Source organism: Ochotona curzoniae, unplaced genomic scaffold, assembly GCF_017591425.1.
Source record: "Ochotona curzoniae isolate NIBS_2020 unplaced genomic scaffold, NIBS_Ocur_1.0 scaffold_3223, whole genome shotgun sequence".
Taxonomy (NCBI): Eukaryota; Metazoa; Chordata; class Mammalia; order Lagomorpha; family Ochotonidae; genus Ochotona; species Ochotona curzoniae.
The window spans coordinates 2,110,343-2,130,698 of record NW_024467108.1 but is presented as its reverse complement, the minus strand read 5'-3'; the positions used below and the strand labels follow the sequence as shown (position 1 = coordinate 2,130,698).

Here is a 20,356-nt window from a genome sequence, read left to right as displayed (position 1 = left end):
GAGAGAGAGAAGGAAAGTCAGACAATCCCCAACCCCACTGCTTCTTGGGGACCTGCTTGATTCTGAACCTCTCCAATGACAAGAGCCACTCCCCTGGTTGCTGTGACCATGGAAGGAGACACACAGGCATTTACTGCTCTCTCTTCATGGGCCTGTATGAGCATTTTGGCTCCTGGGGTCTGCTTTATGAGGTCCCTGCTTCAGTCTCTCTCCATCTCAGGACCTGGAAACCCCCAAAGGTGCAAAAGATGGGCTGAAAGAGGGCTATGGGGGGGCACCTCTGGTGGGCAGTGATCCTGTTGTCTGCAACCCAGCCTCCTCAGTAGAAACCTCACCTCAGGTAAGTCTTGCTGGTCATCTGAAAGTCACAAACTGTAAAACATTCTCTCTGAAGCCTCCTCTCTCCCTCCCCCTTGGCTGATCACTGTCCATCTCAGCCTGGACCCTGAAGGCCTGTCCCCCATCCCCTCTGGCTCCTGGGAGTCCCCTCTGTGTAGGAAGAGCCCCAGCCTGTAGCCCAGGGCAGAGGGGTGGGGGCCAGTGTTCCCTGGCTTCAAGAAGACACCAGAAATAGATGGGCAGGTATCATTTTTCCAAGCAGCTGCAAGGGGGTGGGGTGGCAGGGCACCACTGTATAAAGGGGATCCTGTCCTCCTCTCCCTTGGTGACCACATCCGAGACCAACCCCAGCTTCCCTGCCCTGGACAAGGCCTAGGTAAGGGGCATGCTGACCTTCTCCTGGGTCTTGGGAGGGGAAGAGGTTTTTTTTTTTTTTTAACAATTTATTTTATTTTTATTGGAAAGTCAGATATACAGAGAGGAGGAGAAACAGAAAGGAAGATCTTCCACCCGTTGATTCACTCCCCAAGCAGCCACAATGGCCAGAGCTGAGTCAATCTGAAGCCAGGAGCCTCCTGTGGTTCTCCCACACAGGTGCAGGGTCCCAAGCTTTGAGCCATCCTCAATTGTTTTCCCAGGCCACAGGCAGGGAGCTGAATGGGAAACGGGGCCGCTGAGATTAGAACCAGCTCCCATATAGGATCCCGGTGCAGTGTGCAAGGCGAGCACTTAAACCACTAGGCTACTATGCCAGGCCCAAGGGAGAGAGGTTTTAGAGGAAAAGCTATGGAAATGAATGGTGGAGTTTTAAACCTTGTAGGGTTTCTAGGGAAAGACTGGGGGGGTCACATTTCTAGATTGAATGGTCAGTGAGAGCCTGGGTCTGAGTAGATGGACAAGAGAACAGCCTCAGGCAGGGTGAGAAATGCCGCGGGCAGCTCTGGGACTGACATCCCCAGCCTCCACTTCGGCCCTCCTGCACACTCCTCCTCACTCCGCCTGATTCCTCACCCTTCCCTGGCACTGTGCTCTGCAGTGGACTACACTGCTCTCTGGCCCACAAAGTCTCAGCCAGCATGTTGTGCCAGGTCTTGGGGCGAGCCCTGAAGGGACTTACGGGTCAGGAGAGGGGACATGTACAGCCCAGGACAGTCCTGTGGGAGCCCAGAGGAGTCCAAGGCTTCAGGGAGAAGGGTGTCCAGAGGAGATGGAGGTGAATGGAGAACCATGGGGGAGAGAGCTGGTAGGGGGGAGGGAGATTGTGACCTATAGGCAGTAGCTAGGCAGGCACGCCAGGGCCCAGGCCGGGGCCGAGGGTCATGGAGGGCAATACACAAAGGGTCTCAGGGGCCGTGGAGAAGTGTGTGGCTTGGTTTTGCTCTTCTCTCTAAGCATGACTTAGCTCTCCCTTCATCATCACTATTGCCACATTGGTACTTTGTGTGTTGAGAGATGACTTCCAGTCTGTTTCAACACAGAGCATGGCTGGAGCTGTGCCTTCCAGACTCTGCTGCCACTGGTGACAGTATGAGCAGGTGCAGACTTGAGCAGAGCACAGGTGTGGAAGTGAGTCGGGGGCAGAGGAGATCTGGTAGGGCCCAGTCCCATGCGCAGCCACACGAGTGTTTGCTGTCTGACAGAGCCCTGGGTGACTAGGTGAATGGTGGGGACAGCATATCAGAGGAGATATGCAAGTGACAGGAACCCTGTGCCCCTGAGCTAGACAAAACCTACCCGGAAATTCATCCCAAGGTGTTAGTAACTCTGGAGCCCAGGGGCCTGAGGCCACAGGCCTGCAGAACCCAAGAACAGAATTACGGCCTCACCGCCGCCCTCAATCCCCCAACATTCCTTGCTCTCTCCCTGCACACCTCATCTCTTCTTGGGCATCAAACCCCTGAGGTTCTCACATGGTGCCACCTTGTATCATTTGGCCACCCCTGAGAGTTGAGGTTTTCTGGACAGAACTCATCACATTTCCCCTGCAAACCTGACCACTCACGCACATCATTCCTTAACCGAGCACCTGCTATGTCCTGGGACCTCAGTGATGAGCAGGAAGTGCCTCTGGGATCTGCTTGGGTACAAGAGAACATCAATGGTGAACAGGATGATGCGGGGCACTTGAACATGTGTCTTGAGGGCAAATCTCGCAGAAAAATCTCGCCTGAAGCTTACTGACGAAAAGCAAGCCAGTGTGCCATGGAAGCCCACACAAGGGGACCCCAGGACACAATGTGGTGAGTTTGGAAATAGGCAGACTTGTTTGTTACTGTTGTCTCAGTCCAGATAACAAACATATCCATCCACCCCACTCACCACATTGTATATACTGGTATGCTTTTCATACAGCAATTCCATTTCACTTGAAGTGGAAAAAAAAAAACCCAAAAAACAAAGAAACATTGACCAGTGTTGGGAAAGAGATGTCCTGGTATAATAGAATGAGAATAAAAAGTGCAGGTAAATAAAAAAAAATCCATTAAAAACAAAACAAAAAAAGGCCTCCTCTGCTTCCAGCCTGGAGAACAGAGAAGGCTGATGGTCATTCCTGGCTCCGCCCCCCATCTATTCCCCACAGCTCATCAGCTGCCAAATCCAGCAAACTTTTTTTTATCTTGTTTTGCTATATTTTTCAAGATTCATTTATTTTTGTTGGAAAGGTAGATTTACAGAGAGAAGGAGAGACAGAAAGATTTCCTATCCACTAGTTCATTCTCCAAGTAGCTGTAACGGCTGGAGCTGAGATCCAAAGCCAGGAGCAAAGAGCCTCTTTCGGGTCTCCCATGCAGGTACAGGGTCCCAAGGCCTTGGACTGTCCTCTACTGCTTTCCCAGGCCACAGGCAGGGAGCTGGATGGGAAGTGGAGTAGCCAGGACACAAACTGGAGCCCATATAGGACCTTGGTGCTTACAGAGGATTACCCATTCGAGACATTGGCTCCTCCATGCACAAGCCAGGATGTGGTACAGAGGCTCAGGGCTCGGGTGGGGTCCCACTGAGAGCACAGACAAGCACTGGCAGTCGCTTTTGCTGCCCCATACTCTCGCTGTTAGCAGGGCACCCTGGCCTGCAGAGTTGGATCTGTGCTTTGCTCCCTCCTGTGAGGCCGTTTTCAGCACTGTTTGCTGTGTGTTCCCTCCAGGCTGCATGTCATTTAAATGCCAGCTGAGGCGTTTAAATGACACGTGTTTCAGTTGAGGCACTGGTAGTTTCTTCTGTCATATGCCTCATGCGCTATATGAAATTATACACCCCCACTTGTCTTATTGTCAAAAGAACTTGAAAAGTAAGCATAGGGCCTAGAACGATGGCTAAGTGGATACACCCTCACCTTGCATGCAATGGGATTCTATATGGGCTCTGATTCATGTCCCAGCTGCTCCACTTCTTTTTTTTTTTTTTTTAAGATTTATTTTTATTATTATTTTTTTTTATTGGAAAGGCAGATATACAGAGAGGAGAAACAGAGAGGAAGATCTTCCGTCCGATGATTCACTCCCCAAGTGAGCGCAACGGGCCGATACTATGCCGATCCGAAGCCAGGAGCCTCTTCCGGGTCTCCCACGCGGGTGCAGGTTCCCAAAGCTTTGGGCTGTCCTCGACTGCTTTCCCAGGCCACAGGCAGGGAGCTGGATGGGAAGTGGAGTAGCCAGGACACAAACTGGAGCCCATATAGGACCTTGGTGCTTACAGAGGATTACCCATTCGAGACATTGGCTCCTCCATGCACAAGCCAGGATGTGGTACAGAGGCTCAGGGCTCGGGCGGGGTCCCACTGAGAGCACAGACAAGCACTGGCAGTCGCTTTTGCTGCCCCATACTCTCGCTGTTAGCAGGGCACCCTGGCCTGCAGAGTTGGATCTGTGCTTTGCTCCCTCCTATGAGGCTGTTTTCAGCACTGTTTGCTGTGTGTTCCCTCCAGGCTGCATGTCATTTAAATGCCAGCTGAGGCGTTTAAATGACACACGTTTCAGTTGAGGCACTGGTAGTTTCTTCTGTCATATGCCTCATGCGCTATATGAAATTATACACCCCCACTTGTCTTATTGTCAAAAGAACTTGAAAAGTAAGCATAGGGCCTAGAACGATGGCTAAGTGGATACACCCACACCTTGCATGCAATGGGATTCTATATGGGCTCTGATTCATGTCCCAGCTGCTCCACTTCTTTTTTTTTTTTTTTAAGATTTATTTTTATTATTATTTTTTTTTATTGGAAAGGCAGATATACAGAGAGGAGAAACAGAGAGGAAGATCTTCCGTCCGATGATTCACTCCCCAAGTGAGCGCAACGGGCCGATACTATGCCGATCCGAAGCCAGGAGCCTCTTCCGGGTCTCCCACGCGGGTGCAGGTTCCCAAAGCTTTGGGCTGTCCTCGACTGCTTTCCCAGGCCACAGGCAGGGAGCTGGATGGGAAGCGGGGCTGCCGGGATTAGAACCGGCGCCCATATGGGATCCCGGGCTTGCAAGGCGAGGACCTTTAACCGCTTGTGCCACCACGCCGGGCCCAGCTGCTCCACTTCTTATCCAGCTCCCTGCTCATGGCTTGGGAAAGCAACAGAGGACTTGATGATTCATGCTCCCGGGGCCTCAGAAGTAAATGAGTGTAATAACGCAGAGCTAGCAGCAGCAGCAACCCTGACACAGAACCCTTCAGTCCCCATTGCCCCCAAGACCACGACGCAGGAAGCCCTCCTCTTGGAGCCAGCCCCGTGCCCGCTCCCCAGGAGCAGGAGGCCGTAACCCCCCACTTCCCTGCACTAAGGTGTCTGTCACCCTGGCCTGGGAGGCCACAGCAGGCCACAGAGCCGGGGGAGGTCCTGTGGACCCCAGGTCCTGCTTGCCTGGCCCTGGATCCAGCTGCAGCCCCCCTGGCTGACTGCTCTAGCGCTGTCCCTGTCCCCACTGCAGTGTGCAGTGAGGTGTCTTCATGACACATCACTCACTCCTTCCATCCTCACGAAGCCTGCTCTCCCAGACTCTGGCCCTTCCCCCTCCCAGTCCCACTGCTTAGTGTCCTATCAGCCTGTATGATCTTATTCACATGTCACCTTCATTCCTTCCAGCAAGACAGGTCCTCTGGCCTGGTGACATCCTCTATCATAGAGAGGAAGTGAAACAGATGAGGTGACAGGCATGCTTGTGAGAGTGTACACTGGGGCCAGCGCTGCAGCATGGCAAGGAATCCTAGCATGGGTTCCAGTTGCTCCACCTACAATCCACCTGCTTTTCTGGGAAAGCAGCAGAGGATGGCCCAAGTGCTGGGGCCGGGCCCTGTTATCCACATGGGATTCCTGGTTGAAACTCCTGGTTTCAGCCTGACCTAGCACTGGCTTTTGTAAGCTATATGAGAAGTGAACCTGCAGGTGGAAGATTTCTCTTTCACTCTTTGCAATAAATAATCTTAAACAAACAACCTTACATGTTAACACTGCAATGTTCCAGATGAGGAAAGTGAGACTGACGAGGAGACAGCAGCTCGCCCAGGGTCACCTCCGACATGGAAGTGCCCGCCACGGTGTCTCTGTTGTTCCTGTGTGTGGGCCTCCTGGCGGCCCCTCAGGTATGGCATCCTCTGTCGGCCCCATCCCCGCAGGGAGTTGAACTCTCAGCTCCAGAACCCTGAGAGGAGGGGCGGAGGGACACCTCACCCTCTGACACCTACCCTGGGAGCACCTGGCCAGCCGTGGTCCCGGTCCTGGAGCTCCTGCCCTTCTTTACCCTGCAGGCTCAGAGCCATCCCATCACGGGCCGAGACCTCTTCTCTCAAGAGACCCCACTAGACATGGCCCCGGCCTCCTTTGATGACCAGTATGCTGGCTGCGTGGCGGCCATGACCGCTGTCCTCCCGGACCTCAACCTTACAGAGTTCCAAGCCAACAAGGTGTACGCAGATGGCTGGATGCTTGCAAGCAGTCAGTGGCAGGAACGCCGGGCCTGGGGGCCCGAGTGGGGCCTCAGCGCCACGAGGCTGCCCCCGCTGCCCGTGGGCTTCCGGGACGAGCACGGGGTGGCCCTGCTGGCCTACACGGCAAACAGTCCCCTGCACAGGGAGTTTAATGCAGCAGTGCGGGAGGCAGGCCGCTCCCGCACCCACTATCTCCAGCACTTCTCCTTCAAGACCCTGCATTTCCTGCTGACCGAAGCCTTGCAGCTGCTGGGCAGGGACCAGCGGCCGCCCAAGTGCTATCAGGTGTTCCGGGGCGTGCATGGCCTGCGCTTCCGACCTGCAGGACCTGGGGCCACTGTCAGGCTGGGGGGCTTTGCCTCCGCCTCCCTGAAGAACCTAGCGGCCCAGCAGTTTGGCGAGGACACTTTTTTCGGCATTTGGACCTGCCTCGGGACCCCTATCGGGGGCTACTCCTTCTTCCCTGGGGAGGAGGAGGTGCTGATTCCCCCCTTTGAGACCTTCCAGGTGATCAACGCCAGCAGACCAGCCGAGGGGCCTGCCCGCATCTACCTCCGGGCCGTGGGCAAGCGCAGCACATACAACTGCGAGTACATTAAAGGTGAGAGGCCCCACAGAATGGCTTTTTCCCATCCCCAAGGGGCTTTGGCAAATACAAGCCCCTATCCCTTGCATCCAAGTGACAATTTTATAAACTCCAGTAACAAATGCCAGTGGGCAAGGCCCTGTCTGTCTAAGGGGACAGTGCATTTCCTGTCCTCTGAGGGATGGATTCAAGTCAGGGCTGGCATCCTGTTCTTGGGGGGACCGTGGAGAGCTTCCTGACCAACGCCAGGATCCCCTGGCCATGGGAGGGGCAGCTATCCCTGTTGGTTGGCAGCAAAAGAATTTCCGGCTGCAGTACTCACATCCCACCACTGCCAGACACAAGTACAGCCCCCAGCCCAGTTTCCAGGAGGTGCATACTGAGGAGATGAAGTGGGCACTGTGAGGCCCAGTCTGCAGGGTTGGCAGGGACTGTTGCCGCTGGGCAGCAATCAGAGCATACAGAGGGTGGATGGAAGGAGAGGAGCACACATACAGAGCACAAGGAATGGCAGAGGCTGAGTGAGTCCAGAAGGCCGAGTTACAGGCCATGGGGCATGAGTGTCGTGGAGTGGACCCCAGCTTTGAGAGCTGGCTCCCTTTCTGGCCCAGCGGTTCCTAGGTCAAGTTAGGGAGGGCCCCCTAAAAGGGAACAGAATTAGAGCAAGTTAGGACTTGGCTGCCATAGCTCTGACCTCCCTTCTTAGGGGAATCACTGTAGCTTTCTGGTGTGTTTTAAAGGACAGAGACACACACAGAACTCCTATGCAAACCAGCCAGCCTAGGCCAGGCCACAGCTAGGAAGCTGTGACAAGGACCAGGTGTGACAAGGACCTAAACACTGCAGCCTCCACCTGCTGCCCACCAGGTATACCTCAACAGGCAGAATTGGGTCCGGGCCTTGCCAACAGCAACCTGATTGCCCTTCCACATGTCACTCTGAGGCCTTGATGTGTTCCTGTTTCTTCCCTACAGAGAAGCAGTGCAAGTCCAGGCCCTGCCCCCTGGACAATGCAGGTAAAGCCCCTGTGGGTCATTCTCAGGGATGAGCGGGCTGCCCTGGGGTGGGACCCTTCCCCTCGGGTTTCCTTAGGAAGGAGACCACCTCCTGCATCAGACCCACTGGGGGTGACTGATCTGTCACTTCAGAAAGTCCATGTAAAGCACAACCACAACGTGTTGATTTTGGTGCAAAATATTGAAATTTTCAGGAGTGAGCATCTAGCTTAGCCATCGAAATACTACATTGGAGCTCCTGACTCCAGCGTCCTGCCGATGCACACCCTGGGAGGGAGCTGGTGATGGCTCAGGTCCCTGAGTCCCAGTACCTTTGTGGGTGGCCTGGATGGAGGGGAATGCCCAGTTCCCAATTTTGGCTTTGTCCAGCCCTGGCTGCTGCAGCATGTGGGCAGCCAATGAGTACATGGGAGCTCTCCTATGCCTTACTTGTACTCTCCCTCTGCCTCTTAAATTAAAGACTTATTTATTTGAAAGGCAGAGAGAGGGCGAGAGATCTTGCATCTGCTAGTCCACTCCCCCAGATGACTGCAACAGCCAGGTCTGAACCAGGTCAAACCCAGAAACTCCATTCAGGTTTCCCAGGTGTGTGGCAGGGACACAAGTACCTGAGTTATTATTTGCTGCTTTCCAGGTACATGAACAGGCAGCTGGATTAGAAGCAGGGTAGCTTAAAAAAAAAAAAAAAGCAGAGTAGCTGAGACTCAATCCTCACATGGGATTGAGTAGGATTAAGTGTTCCAAGCTGTGGTTTAACCTGCTGCACTGCAGTGCCCACCCCTTAAGTGTTTGTAAAGTGAAATCCATGTGTATTTTTTCCATAATACACATTTTCCACTTATGAAAAAATTGCATCAAAATAGCGCCATATTTTAATTCAATTGTCTGAAGTTCCCTCACATGTGTACAGGTGGTGGTGGTCGGGGGGATTAACACACCTGCTCCCCAGCCCAGGCCAGTCCTTCCCTCCCAGGGGCAGGCCACTGCCAGGCCTCAGAGCACCCCAAGGCATGGGGGTGGGCTGTTTCCCAGCATGTCCTTCCTTGGGCCTTCTCCTGCAGTTCACAGCTACTGCCCTGACCACTACCCCAGGCCCATGGGTGCTGCAGGCCTGGGCCCTCAGGCTCTGGCAACCCACTCATGCTTGGAATGGGCCTCAGTTTCTCCCTCTGAAGGAACAGAAGATCCCCACGTCCCTTTCTGCTGAGATTTTTCTCCTCCCTGGGACACTTGCTGGTCTCGGTGGAGATTGGTCATTTGCACAGCTACTCCTCCAGCTGAGGGCCCTGCCTCTCTCCCCTCACCTCACCCTGGGAGTCGCGGGAGCAGCCAGCAAGCAGGAAGGCTGTGCCGCTCCAGCCGTGTGCCCTCCACTCCTCCTGGATAGAAGCCTGGCGTGCCAGTCACTCTGAACACCTGCGGTGGTGCAGGTGCATCTTCCACCTTGTCCTCCCAAGGATGGAACCATCCCCCTTGGCCACACAGCCTGGCTCGGGCTCCAGCTGAACCCTATGCTTAGAGGATCCTCTCCCCCTCCTGTCATTTTCTCCTCAGAACACAAGAGTCAATTGGGAAGAGGTAGGACGGGATCACGACTTTCATGACGTAGGACAGTGAGATCCAGAGGCAGAAAGGCCTTGCCGGGGGTGACAGGCTGAGCTAGGGCTACGGCTAGGACCAGAAGTCAGGTCTCTGAGTTCTGATGAAGTTATCCCAGGTACTGGGAAAGTCTAGGATTCCCCCATTTGCTCCTCATTCTGCCCAGCACCTCTCTTACTTGGGGAGCTGAGATCAGGCTCAAGGGGATGGCATCTACCCCTCTGTCCACATCCCACCCACCTTGTAGTGTCCCACAGCAGGTGCCAGGGAAGGATGGTGGCTCCCAATGCAGTTTTTGTCTCAGTCATGTTCTGGGCCCATCCTTGTTTGCTCATATCCTCTCTTGGCTACTGAATCAACAAGTCAATCTCCATCTTTCTCTCTGCAGCCACGGGTCAGCAACCCCTCCCCATGGTCTGGTCCTTCCTACTGCTGCTCTGGTTCACTGTGGTGGGAAGTGCTGGCCTCCTATGACCTGCCACACGTTAGATGGCCCTGCCTGCTGTCCCTGCCCACCCGGAGGATGCTAGCCATGTGGACACACCCATCTGCAGGGAGCTCCAGCTCTCTCTCTGGAAGCTGCCAGACCTGTGCGTCAAAAAATAAGGGAGACTCTTGGGGCAAAACCTCACCCAGAGCTCCAGGGGGGAACTTGGAATGATGTAGGGGGTTGGGGTGCTCTGCAGGCTTCAACCCATTTCTGGGGTAGCTGGGGGTCTGGAGAGCCCTTGGTTGTGGTCCAGCTGTTATTATTTAAATGTATCACATGTCCCTCTGGAAAGCCCCATCACCCTCCCAGGGGCCTCCCAGCCTCTCCCAGCTGCCTGGGTGAGGGACACGACCTCTGAGGTCCCATGGTGCTTCACCTGTCTGTGTCTTTCTCCCATGGCCAACTGCCAGCCCTGTCGGGGTGAGGATTAAGTGTGAGACACAGATGTGTGAATCAGGAATGGGGTAGGGGAAGAAAACCCCCTGGGAGGGGCTACTCCTGTCCAGCCCCAACCATGGACCCTTTCAGGTGCTCAGCATGCCCTTGTGGAGGAGTGAGGGAGTGGGGTGGACTGGATCCAGCCCAGGGCCCCCAGGGCAGGAGATGGTAGAGAGAACCTCACGTTCTCCCGGGGTCTCAGTGTCACCAACACAGACACTTTTTCTGCTCCCATCCACAAGTCCCCAGGTCCTGTGTCTAAACAGACAAACCTGAATCAGTGACTTGCACCACCACTGGCTCCAAAGTAGGGAGAGGATACGGTGCAGGTGCAGGGTACATGTCTCCTTTATTTTGGGTTGGAGCTTTCAGCATCCTTGTCTTTCTGGCCTCCTGCTTTCTAAACCAGACTGTGTCTCCCCCACCCCCAAGCAGGACAAGCAGGACAGGCATGTCCGAAACCCTATCCCAGCAGCCACTGGAGAAGTAAGGAAGTCCAGTAGGGGTGGTTATGCTTCTCATACGACAAGCTGCCCCTTCCCTGCCAAGCCTCTGTCCCTCCAAGGCTGAGCTTGTGTTCTGGTCCATCCTGGAGTTCCTCCGCTTTGGACACCATGGAGGCACGTAGAAGCAAATGCTCCCCTGGGCAGGGGGTTGTGGAGCCAGCAGCACTGATCCACAGGAGCAGCAGGGAGAGGCTGCTGGCCTTCAGGGACCCGTTGCCACCTGCCACCCAGCTGCCTCCACACTGTCTGGAGGGGCTGCAGTTGCAGGCAGGCCCTGTCCCTGGCGAGCCCCATCCCCTAGCCTTCACAGGGCCTGCACCAGCACCAAGAGGCTCATGACCAAGGCCATGCAGAAGAAGATGCCCAGAAAGAAGCGGTCCATCACGCGGGCCAGACGCTTCCAGTCTTCGCGGCGCCGCTGGGCAGCCCGATGACTGCGGAATGTGCTGGCAATTGTGGACACATGGTTCAGCAGGGCTTCCTGGCGGCACAGACACAGTGGCTCCCGGCAAGGGCCTGCTGGGGGGCCGGCCTCTCTTTCGGGTGGCCGGGGACTCGGGGGTGACTCTGGTGTTCTGGATTTCCCACAGGGCTCCCCTCGTTCCCGCACACATAGGCCTCGTGCCAGATGTCCTAGGAGGAGGACTCGTGCCCAGGCTGGCACTGGGCGGGCACTGGGCCCGCAGTAATGCAGGTTCATGATGAGGATGGTGAGCGCCGTGGAGAAGGTGACCATGGTCATAGTGGCCATGTAGTACTTGCCTGCAGGAGACAGAGCCTGAGGGTGCTCAGAACAACACCCTGCGGAGCGAACCCAGGCTGCCCATCTGCCTCTCTTTGCATAAACAGGAGCATGAAGCCAGCAGGTGGGAAGAGCCAAGGTCTCTGCATTCCAATTTCTTACAGGTGCAGTCTCAGGAACTGCCTGTCTGTCGCTGCTGGAGGCTGCATTAGCACCCAGCCCACCAGAGTCTCACTCTGCAACCCTTACCCTGCCCGTTTCCTCACAACTGGCATAAACAAGACCATCGACTACTCCACAGATTTTGGTAGTGTTTACCCGGGGCCGGGGCAGTGCAGTGGTTTGTGCAGCAGGCTGAGCCTAGCCGAGCTAATAAACAGTGCACAGGAGCTGGCCCGGCGTGGGGGCAGCACTCTGTACCTTTTGCACTGGGTTGGGAGGGGTGTTGTTGCTGAAAGGGGTCCTTTCTGCTCCTGCCCCCCACCTCCACTCCCTTTGCCCTTCAGGGCACTTACCGATGAGCGGCACACTCTCAGCCGGGGGCATACTCTCGGCTAGGATGAGCTGAAAGACGGTGAGTGCCAGCAGCACCGTGACACCCAGGGACACCTTCTCGCCCGAGTCTGCCGGCAGGTGGAAGGCGAGCGGCGCCAGCAGGGAAATGAGCACGCAGGGCAGCAGCAGGTTGCACACGTAGGCGGCGGCCCGGCGGCGCAGCAGCAGCGTGAAGGTCACGTCCGGGTAGGGCTCGGAGCAGCATCCGTAGGTGAGCACGCGCCGCCGCGCCGGCATGCCCAGCACGCGCCACTCGACGTTCTCCACGAAGTCAGCCAGGCTGGCGGCGGCTCCGCGCGGCCGCACGTCCAGCTGGTGGCCGCCGTGCGTCCACGAGCCGAACGTCAGGCCGCAGCGCTGCGCGTCGAACGGGAAGGCGGCCACGTCCACACGGCACGAGCTGCGCGTGATGGCCGGCGCGTCCCAGCGCACGGCGCCGTCGTGCCGCAGCACCACGTTGGTGCTAGCTGACACCGGCTGCTGCGCGTCTGCCCTGTGGGCAGGCGGGGTGGTCACCGTAGTGGTCCTCCATCCCCAACGCCAGAGACGCGTCCCCGGAAGTCACTCCAAGTGGCTGAGAGGGTTGGCATGGTCAGGGAGGAAGGGGTGTGCCCGACCGAGTTGGGGCGCTCTGCCCTGGAAAACCAGGAAGGGCCGCATGCAAGGGTTCCAGGGGTGGGCGTCAGGCCCACTTGGCGAATAAAAGGGCAACTCTAGCACGGCCGAGGGGAGGGGCCCAGACTGGCTGTACTTGTTATAGAGCACGATGTCCGGGCGCCACACGAGACTGCTGGGGATGCGGATGGTGTCCAGGCCACCGTAGGCATCTGGGTCCCAGCGTAGGTAGGCGTCTGTCCACTCCTGCCGGATCCATAGGTACAGGGTCAGCACCTGGTTCCGCTCGTCCTGGTGAGGGGCAGGGAGTGGGCACAGAGAGGGGCACATTTACCTCCCTCTCCCCCCAACCTCGCATCTGCGCACACTCACCCATAGGACTGTTCAGTACCTACAGACCAGACTTGCCCACCCAGGCCTGACCATGCCAAGTGACTGGTGGATTTTTCTTTCTCTTGGCCTGTTTGTTTTTTTTTCAGAAGATACAAGGGGTGATAGATAATCCCCACTTTGCAGGGACTCAGTGCAAGTGTGCAATAGCTTGGGCATCCAGCAGTTAATAGCTGGCGCTGCTGTTTATTTAATTAAGAAAATATTGTATTTAAAAGCAGAGAGGGATTCCCTGACACTCCACAACCGCGTGACCGCCACAGCATACCATGTCGATGATCTGTGACAGTGTCACCTCAAGAGTCACGTTCAGAGTCTGGTCTGTGTCTGCCACGGGTCTCAAGGCACTTGTGTAGTTGGCAAAGAGGTCCTGGAACAGCTTGTGAGCCAGCCTGCCCGCAGCTCCCAGGCACGCTAGAGGGTGAGCAAGAGGACGTGTCCACCTGTGACTCCCTCTAGAGGCGTCTGCTCAGGCCTCCCACCCTCACAGGGAGGGGCCCTGTTATCTGCTGCACTGTTGCACAGCCTTCTGGATGGTGCTCCCGGGGTCTGTCCCCCTACCCTGGAGGTCAAGGTCAGAGTGAACTGGCACTGTGTTCTACAGCAAGGCTGGCTGGCTACTTCCCGTACATCTCTAGGATTCTGCCTCCTCTATTACAACCCTTCCCCCTGCTGGGCCTGCTGAACCTTACTGCCTGGCCCACTCAGATCTCTCCAGCCTGCTCCAGTTCTCCATTTGCAACATCAGTTGCTTTCTTCAAAGCTTCTGGGACCATGCGACTGTCCTTTCTTGGGAAAATACCTTCCCTCCATGCAAGGCTTTCATCACAGAGTTTCCTGTGTGGTCCTGAAGACCACACCTCCTGTGCTCTTCAATACTGCTCCTCAAATCCTTTCCTTGGCTCTCCTTCCCCTTTGGCCCCAACCTGCCTGGAGCTTCAGGCTTGTATACATACACCACAGTGCACTCAAGTTCTTACAGGCACATTATACTGTTCCCTCCTGCTTCTCTTTAAAATGTTCATTTACTAATTCCAAGTTTATTTGAAAGGCAGTGATGGACAGAGGGAGGGAGGGAGAGAAAGTGGGAGAGAGACAGAGTTGTCCAGCCTTGGTTCACTGCCCAAATGGCTACACCACAGCCAGGCGCCCCGATGTTCACCTGGGTCTCTCTTGAGCCATATGCTGCTGACAGTAGCAGGCAGTAGCCTAACCCACAGCACCACAACTCCAGCCCCAACTAAGCACCTCTTGTTGTGTTGTGCTCTTTCCCTCATGGCTCAGACTGCTTCTCTTGTTTGCACTACAGCAGCAACAGCCTCCTCACAGCTCCCGTCTCAGCTCACCCCCTCCTACCACTCGCCGTGCTTCCCAAGATTAAACCTTCATGCATACACATCTGACCAGGTCAATAATGCTGTCTCCATTGGCCGCTGCAAGAAAAAACCTGGGCCTGGCACTCAAGGCCCCTCTGGCTTTTCCAGCCCTTTCTCTGGATGCTGTCCCCTCAACAGGTCTCATTCCAGCATTCAAGTCTCCTTTCCCCTTTTGGAGCACTCCATTCACCCACACCCTGCAGACAGGAGTTTGTTCTCAATACAGGAACTAAAAGTAGAGATGTGGGGAGGCCAGAGACAGCAGGCGACAGCAGGCGACAGCAAGCCAGGCCAGGGCTGCTAGTGACCATCCTACCTGTAGGGAGGAGCAGCAGGAGCAGGAGTGCTAGGCTGTGGTGGTGGCGCCCAGGCCCCATGGCCATGTCACGGCAAGTGGTGGACAGGTCTCCGGGTGTTGGGAGGCCTCCTGGCTGGGCCTAGAGTGATAGGAGGCCCAGTTGGCAGTGATGGCTTGCACAGGATCTGTAATTCAAATATGCAACATCTTCATGGACCCAGCCACCCACTGGGGAGCCCTGTGGCCCCCCTCTGGCTGACTTCCCTCTGTCACTGACCTTGGAGTTCAGTATCTAGTCCTTGTCCTCTGCCCCATCCCATTACTGTCACGACTTCCTTCCCTTTTTTGTTCTGTCTTGCTCTCTACATCCCTGACTCTCACCTTCCTCTCTGCCCACCTCTTTTTCCACTCTCCTCTTGCTTCTCTATCAGGTCTGCCTTCACTTTCTTGCTCCTTTCTCAAACCTGGCTCGTAGGTGAACCTGGGGCGGCTGTGCAGAGGGCAGGGAATCTCCAAGGGGCCGGGATCCCTCCCCATTCCCCTTTGCATGGGCCGACAGCGTGGACTCCTGTGCCCATGGCAACGGAGCAACTGAAACGGCCAGCTCAGGCTACCGAGCCTGAATTATTTAAATCCTGTAACACAACAGATTCTGTAACAGCAGGTCTGCTTCGGCTGCTACTAGGGGCTCTGGGAGAACAGAGCTGCAGGACTCCGAACCTGTGTTTGACAGAGGCCTTGGGGTAGGAGGGCCAGATCCTGCACACTGAGTGTCCTCTCAGTTCTGCTGCTATGGCCTTGGTTCTGGAGGCTCCCTCTGGAGTCTGGTAGTTCCCTCCAGTGCGGGTCTGTGTCAAGCAGGCTCTTCTCTCCACCTAGTGGCGACACTGAGCCTGAGTCTGCAGGTTTTACAGTGAGGCCGTTTTCTCATTGTGCCAACCACCGAGAGCAATACAGGGTAATAGGAAAGAGACTTTATACAGTCTCAGCCGTTTTCTGAGCTGTTGGACCTAAGCAAACTACTGTAACTCTCTGGGTTTCAGTTGTCTGAATCCAGACAGTGGGATCGGTATTGCTTACTCTGGAAGTGGTTACATTTAAGTGGACTAACCCTTTGGTCATGTAATCCACCAAAAAAAAAAAAAAAATCATGAGGCATGTGGGTGTTTTACAAGGGCGCAGGGTTTCAAGGTGTCAGGCTGTCTTCTGCTGCTTTTCTGAGGCCACACGTGGGGAGCTGAATGGCAAGTGGAGCAGCCAGGACATAAACTGGTGCCCCTATGGGATCCTGGCACATGCAAGGCCAGGATTTAGCCATTGAGCCATCACACCATCCTGGCCCCTAAATATGTATTATTTCACTTTATTTGAAAGGCAGAGATCTTCAGTCTGCCAGTTCACTTCCTAAATGTCTGTTACTAGCAAGGGCTGAAACTCTCATTTGGGTCTCATATGTGGGAGGCAGATACCAAACTACTTGAGTCAAAATCACACTGGCAGGCAGCCAAATCTGGAGTGGAGCAGGTGGGACTTGAAGCAATGCCCAGATGGTACGCCAGCACCACAGGCAGTAGCTCTACTGATCATCCCATCACACTGGTTTCCAGCAATGACCTTCTAAATACCTACAGCCCAACCCATAATCATATATCCCAGCCATTCCACTTTGAGGTATATGTTCAAGACAATGGGAACATACATATACAGAAAAACTGGTACATGAGTGGTCACACCAGCGGTTACAAAGTGGAAACAATACAAGCAATACAAATTTTCTTCAACTGATGAATGTACAATCTGTAAAATGGAAAGTTGCTTGGTCATAAAAAGGAGCACAGTATTAATACACAGTATCACACGGACAAACCTTGAAATATCACATGCTAAGAAATCAGTCATAGAAAAACATTCTATAATTGTATAGCTACGTTAAATGCTGGAAAAACAGTATGAGCAGAGAAAAGATAGTTCATGGAATAAGGAGGGGTTTGCAACTATAGAGTTAAGAATTGTTGCTTTATGTGATGGAACTGTATCATATTATGATTGTGTGGTGGTTTTATTAAAGTTAGTAGAAATGTACAAATAGAGCCAACGGCAGGTATCTGGCATAGTGATAAAATGCCAGTTAAGATGCACCATGTTGGGCCCAGTGTGATGGCCCAGTGGATAAATCCTTGCCTTGCATCTGTTGGGATCCCATATGGGTGCTGGCTGATGTCCCAGCTTCTCCACTTTCTATCCAGCTCCCTGCTGTGATTTGGGAAAGCAGTGGAGGATGGCTCAAGGCTTTGCTGCAAATGGGAATTGTCTCCCTCTCAAATAACTGTTTTACGAAGAATGGTTTTCCTACATTAAAAAAAAATTATCTGAAAGACATAGCAACAGAAAGGAAGTATGGGGGAGAGAGTACAAATAAAAGCCAGAGTCAGAGATTTGCCACCCACTGGTACTTTCCCAAATGGCTGCAACGATTGAATATGGACCAGATTGGCAGAGAAGCCAGAAACTCCATCCAGGCCATCTGGGTGGCAGGAGCCATTCTCTCTGCCTGCCCAGGGGCATTAGCAGCAAAGTGGAGCAGCCAGAGTTGGGCCAGATTGAAGACAAAAACCCGAAACTCAAATTTATATATCCATGAGTGGCAGGGAGCTGGGAATGGGAGAGCTCAAATCCAGGCACTGCTATGGGATGTGGGTGTTGCAAGCAACGCACTACGCATCTACTCCAAGACTTGTGTGCCCTAAGAGAAAATACTGCCCATATTCACACATGTCAGCACTGCTAAATGCTAACTCTGCCCTCCCCAATTTATTGAGAGGCAGAATTAAAGACATAGAGGATCTTCCAAAAGGTCATGATGGCCAGAGCTGGGCTGTTGAGAAGCCAGGAGCTTCAAGGTCTCCCACACAGTGCACAGGACCCAAAACCTTGGGCCATCTTTGCTGGCTTCCAGGAACATCAGCAAGGAGCTGGGACTTGAATCAGGAACCACATGGCTCCACACAAACCATTTTCATAGCACGCCCTGAGAAAAACACTTCTCGCAAGGGAAGCAGGCTGGGAATTCATTAGAAACCCAGCAATGCCCTTTGATGCAGTCATTCCAGTTCAAATAATGAGTCAGCAATGGGGGGGCGGGGGGAGGGGAGCTCGCCAGCCTAGGAACCTTTATCTTATAGGGCCTGAGGATAATAGAAGCTCCAGCCACAGGGAAGACTTACATGTTCTCATCTAAATTCCTAATGTTCCAAAAGTCTTAGGCTTCATCCCCACTGGGCATGTGATCACATCTTCAATTTGAAAAACCAAAATAAGATCGAAATGGTTCTCATGTTTGCTTATTTGATTTTTCTCAAGAAACAGTCTATGTGAAGCAGACTGGGGATCCTTCCTTTACACAAAGGAATTCACATTTAAAAATGTGACTAAAAATATTTTTATTTTAAAAATAAAGCTAGAACCATGACCTAACAGGCTAACCTTGTCTGTAGCACCAGCATCCCATATGGGTACTGGTTTGTCTCCTAATTGCTCCACTTTCTGATCCAGCTCCATTTATGGCCTGGGGGAAGTAGCAGAGAAAGGTCCCAGACCTTGGGTCCCCGCATCCACTGTGGGAGACCCAAAGGAAGTTCCTGGTTCCCAGCTTTGGACCAGCCCACCTCGGGCTGTCCTGGTGATTTGGAGAGTAAACTGGCAGATGGAGGATCTCTGTGTCTCTCTCTCTGTTAACTCAGACTTTCCCAATAAAATAGCTAAGATTAAAAAAATAAATAAATAAAAACCACCAACAGAAGTACAAGGAGGCTTTGGATAATAAACTTCTTCTATTGGGAAATTTGAACCTTTGGCAATCCATATGCTTACATATATAGATAGCAGTGAGTTTAACCCATCATCAACTCCTTCATTTTAGAAATCTAGTCTTTGAGGCAGTCTACCTCAATTTAGCACCAATCTAATGCTGCTTATCAATGGATAAAACAAGCTAAGCAAACAAGGCCACCATCAAGATCCTGAGGGTAGGAACACTCAAAAACACAAAATGAAAGCCAATACCAGCAGTGCTATAAACATTTCATTTTATTAAGAAAGTAGCTTCAGAAAAAGAAGAAAATAATCTAGATAATTTATTTATATATATATATATTTTAATAAAAACCTTTACATAATCTTCATGCATAAAGACCCAGGGGTAGCCATACCGTGTGCAACAGCCCCCACAGCAGCTGTTTCAGGCCCCTCCCTGGGGCTCTTCACAGCTGGGAACAGTGTAGCCAAGGTCTTCTGCCTGCCTCTAAAGCCCAGCTCTATGCCAGCCTCACTGATGGTTTCTTTTTCTAGGAAAGTAGATGGAAGGTGGGAAATGCTTTAGGTCTAGAATGGGAAGGCCAGAGAGGGTTAACTCAACCTGCCACGTTTTATCTTCAGGCGAATCCAGACAGGAGTCCCACCAAGATGACTGACGCCAAGGGTCCAAACCGAGTTCTGAAAGCTTCTCACTGACATGTGCAATGTGAACAAGGACTTTTGCTCACGGCTGTAGGCAAAGTACGGTGTTCATGGACATCCGAGGCAAGAACAAAACAAGCCTCAAAGATCATCTATCCATGGTGGGCAGTCACTTCTACTGTGTAAGTGTTGAAGAGACCCTTGTTTCCTCTGTTCAACCTTCTTGATCCTAAATGGCAGTGTTAACTGACCCATCTATCTGAGACAGATTCATTGTGGATAGTTCCCCTATCGAGGAAGGGTAGTCCGGATCAACACAGCTGTCTCATTGCTTGTCACTTGTGAAGAGTTCTGGTATAAATAGGTTGGGGCAGGAGCAGGTGGCAGGTCAGCATGGAGAATCACAATTCAGAATGCTAGAGGTGGAAAACGATTCCGTGTTTGTTTTTGGGAGGGATTCTGCCAGAGGAGCTTTATTGACCATTTTCAAAAAGAAAAACCAGTTGTATGGTCTTAAAGAATGGTAAAAGGAGGCTTGCCTCCTTTTTCTGGGTTCCAGAAGCCCTTATGTACGTTCGGTATTAAGAAAAGCCCTGAAAAACTGAAGAATGCTGCCATGGGGCAGCAAGGAGGGAGGGCGGTTCTGCAGTCACCCTGGAGAATGGCAAATGTTGCCCATCAGAACAGTGTTGGGGACGTCTGGTGAGCCTGAATGACCCCATGAGGGCCGTGGGAGGATCCCAGGTCTCACTGGCTCCCAACAGTCAGTTCTCGCAGATAGGACTGTGTGAGGCTGCGCAGTTCCTCCAAGGCATAGTCCTCAGGCATGGGCAGGCGGCCGATGTGGGGAGCCAAAAGACGCAAAGGAACTCGCTGAGGGTCTGGCGTTGAGTCGGAAGTGGCATCAGGGGCATGCTGCAAGCTCAGTACCACCCGCAATAAGTTGGCGACACATTTGGCCATATCTGAAGAGAAAACGTGGAGTGTGCACTGAGGTTGGGGTGTTGGGGAAAGGTGGGTGCAGGAGGTGGTGGGCTG

General features: G+C 53.4%; 3 protein-coding genes across 6 annotated transcripts in view; 1 reads left to right on the top strand and 2 right to left on the bottom strand.

Annotated features, from left to right (window-relative positions):
• The first annotated feature begins 5,844 nt into the window (after positions 1 to 5,844).
• On the top strand, positions 5,845 to 9,927 carry ART1 (ADP-ribosyltransferase 1). Its single transcript, XM_040964033.1, has 4 exons — positions 5,845 to 5,907; positions 6,073 to 6,853; positions 7,813 to 7,854; positions 9,842 to 9,927. The coding sequence occupies exons 1-4, from the start codon at positions 5,845 to 5,847 to the stop codon at positions 9,925 to 9,927; spliced, it is 972 nt and encodes a 323-aa protein (XP_040819967.1).
• Positions 9,928 to 11,105: 1,178 nt separating this feature from the next.
• Positions 11,106 to 15,222, bottom strand: CHRNA10 (cholinergic receptor nicotinic alpha 10 subunit). Its single transcript, XM_040964304.1, has 5 exons — positions 14,882 to 15,222; positions 13,458 to 13,603; positions 12,936 to 13,090; positions 12,145 to 12,677; positions 11,106 to 11,649 (listed from the first exon to the last, which is right to left on the bottom strand). The coding sequence occupies exons 1-5, from the start codon at positions 14,946 to 14,948 to the stop codon at positions 11,192 to 11,194; spliced, it is 1,359 nt and encodes a 452-aa protein (XP_040820238.1). The 5' UTR covers positions 14,949 to 15,222; the 3' UTR covers positions 11,106 to 11,191.
• A 4,062-nt stretch (positions 15,223 to 19,284) lies between these two features.
• Positions 19,285 to 20,356, bottom strand: part of NUP98 (nucleoporin 98 and 96 precursor) — a 92,376-nt gene continuing 91,304 nt past the window's right edge. For all 4 annotated transcript variants that reach the window (XM_040964361.1, XM_040964364.1, XM_040964362.1 and 1 more), the window contains one exon: positions 19,285 to 20,283. In XM_040964361.1, the coding sequence (XP_040820295.1) occupies positions 20,066 to 20,283 (218 nt within the window). In that variant the 3' untranslated portion in view covers positions 19,285 to 20,065. The remainder of the gene's footprint in view (positions 20,284 to 20,356) is intronic.

Excerpts from the sequence above, each read along its gene's own strand:
- ART1 (XM_040964033.1), top strand. The coding sequence starts at position 5,845 with ATGGAAGTGCCCGCCACGGTGTCTCTGTTGTTCCTGTGTGTGGGCCTC. Across the intron at positions 6,854-7,812 it reads CAACTGCGAGTACATTAAAG|AGAAGCAGTGCAAGTCCAGG; the intron begins GTGAGAGGCCCC and ends TCTTCCCTACAG. Across the intron at positions 7,855-9,841 it reads CTGCCCCCTGGACAATGCAG|CCACGGGTCAGCAACCCCTC; the intron begins GTAAAGCCCCTG and ends TTCTCTCTGCAG.
- CHRNA10 (XM_040964304.1), bottom strand. The coding sequence starts at position 14,948 with ATGGCCATGGGGCCTGGGCGCCACCACCACAGCCTAGCACTCCTGCTC. Across the intron at positions 13,604-14,881 it reads CCTGCTGCTCCTCCCTACAG|CGTGCCTGGGAGCTGCGGGC; the intron begins GTAGGATGGTCA and ends CTCACCCTCTAG. Across the intron at positions 12,678-12,935 it reads GACATCGTGCTCTATAACAA|GGCAGACGCGCAGCAGCCGG; the intron begins GTACAGCCAGTC and ends GCCTGCCCACAG.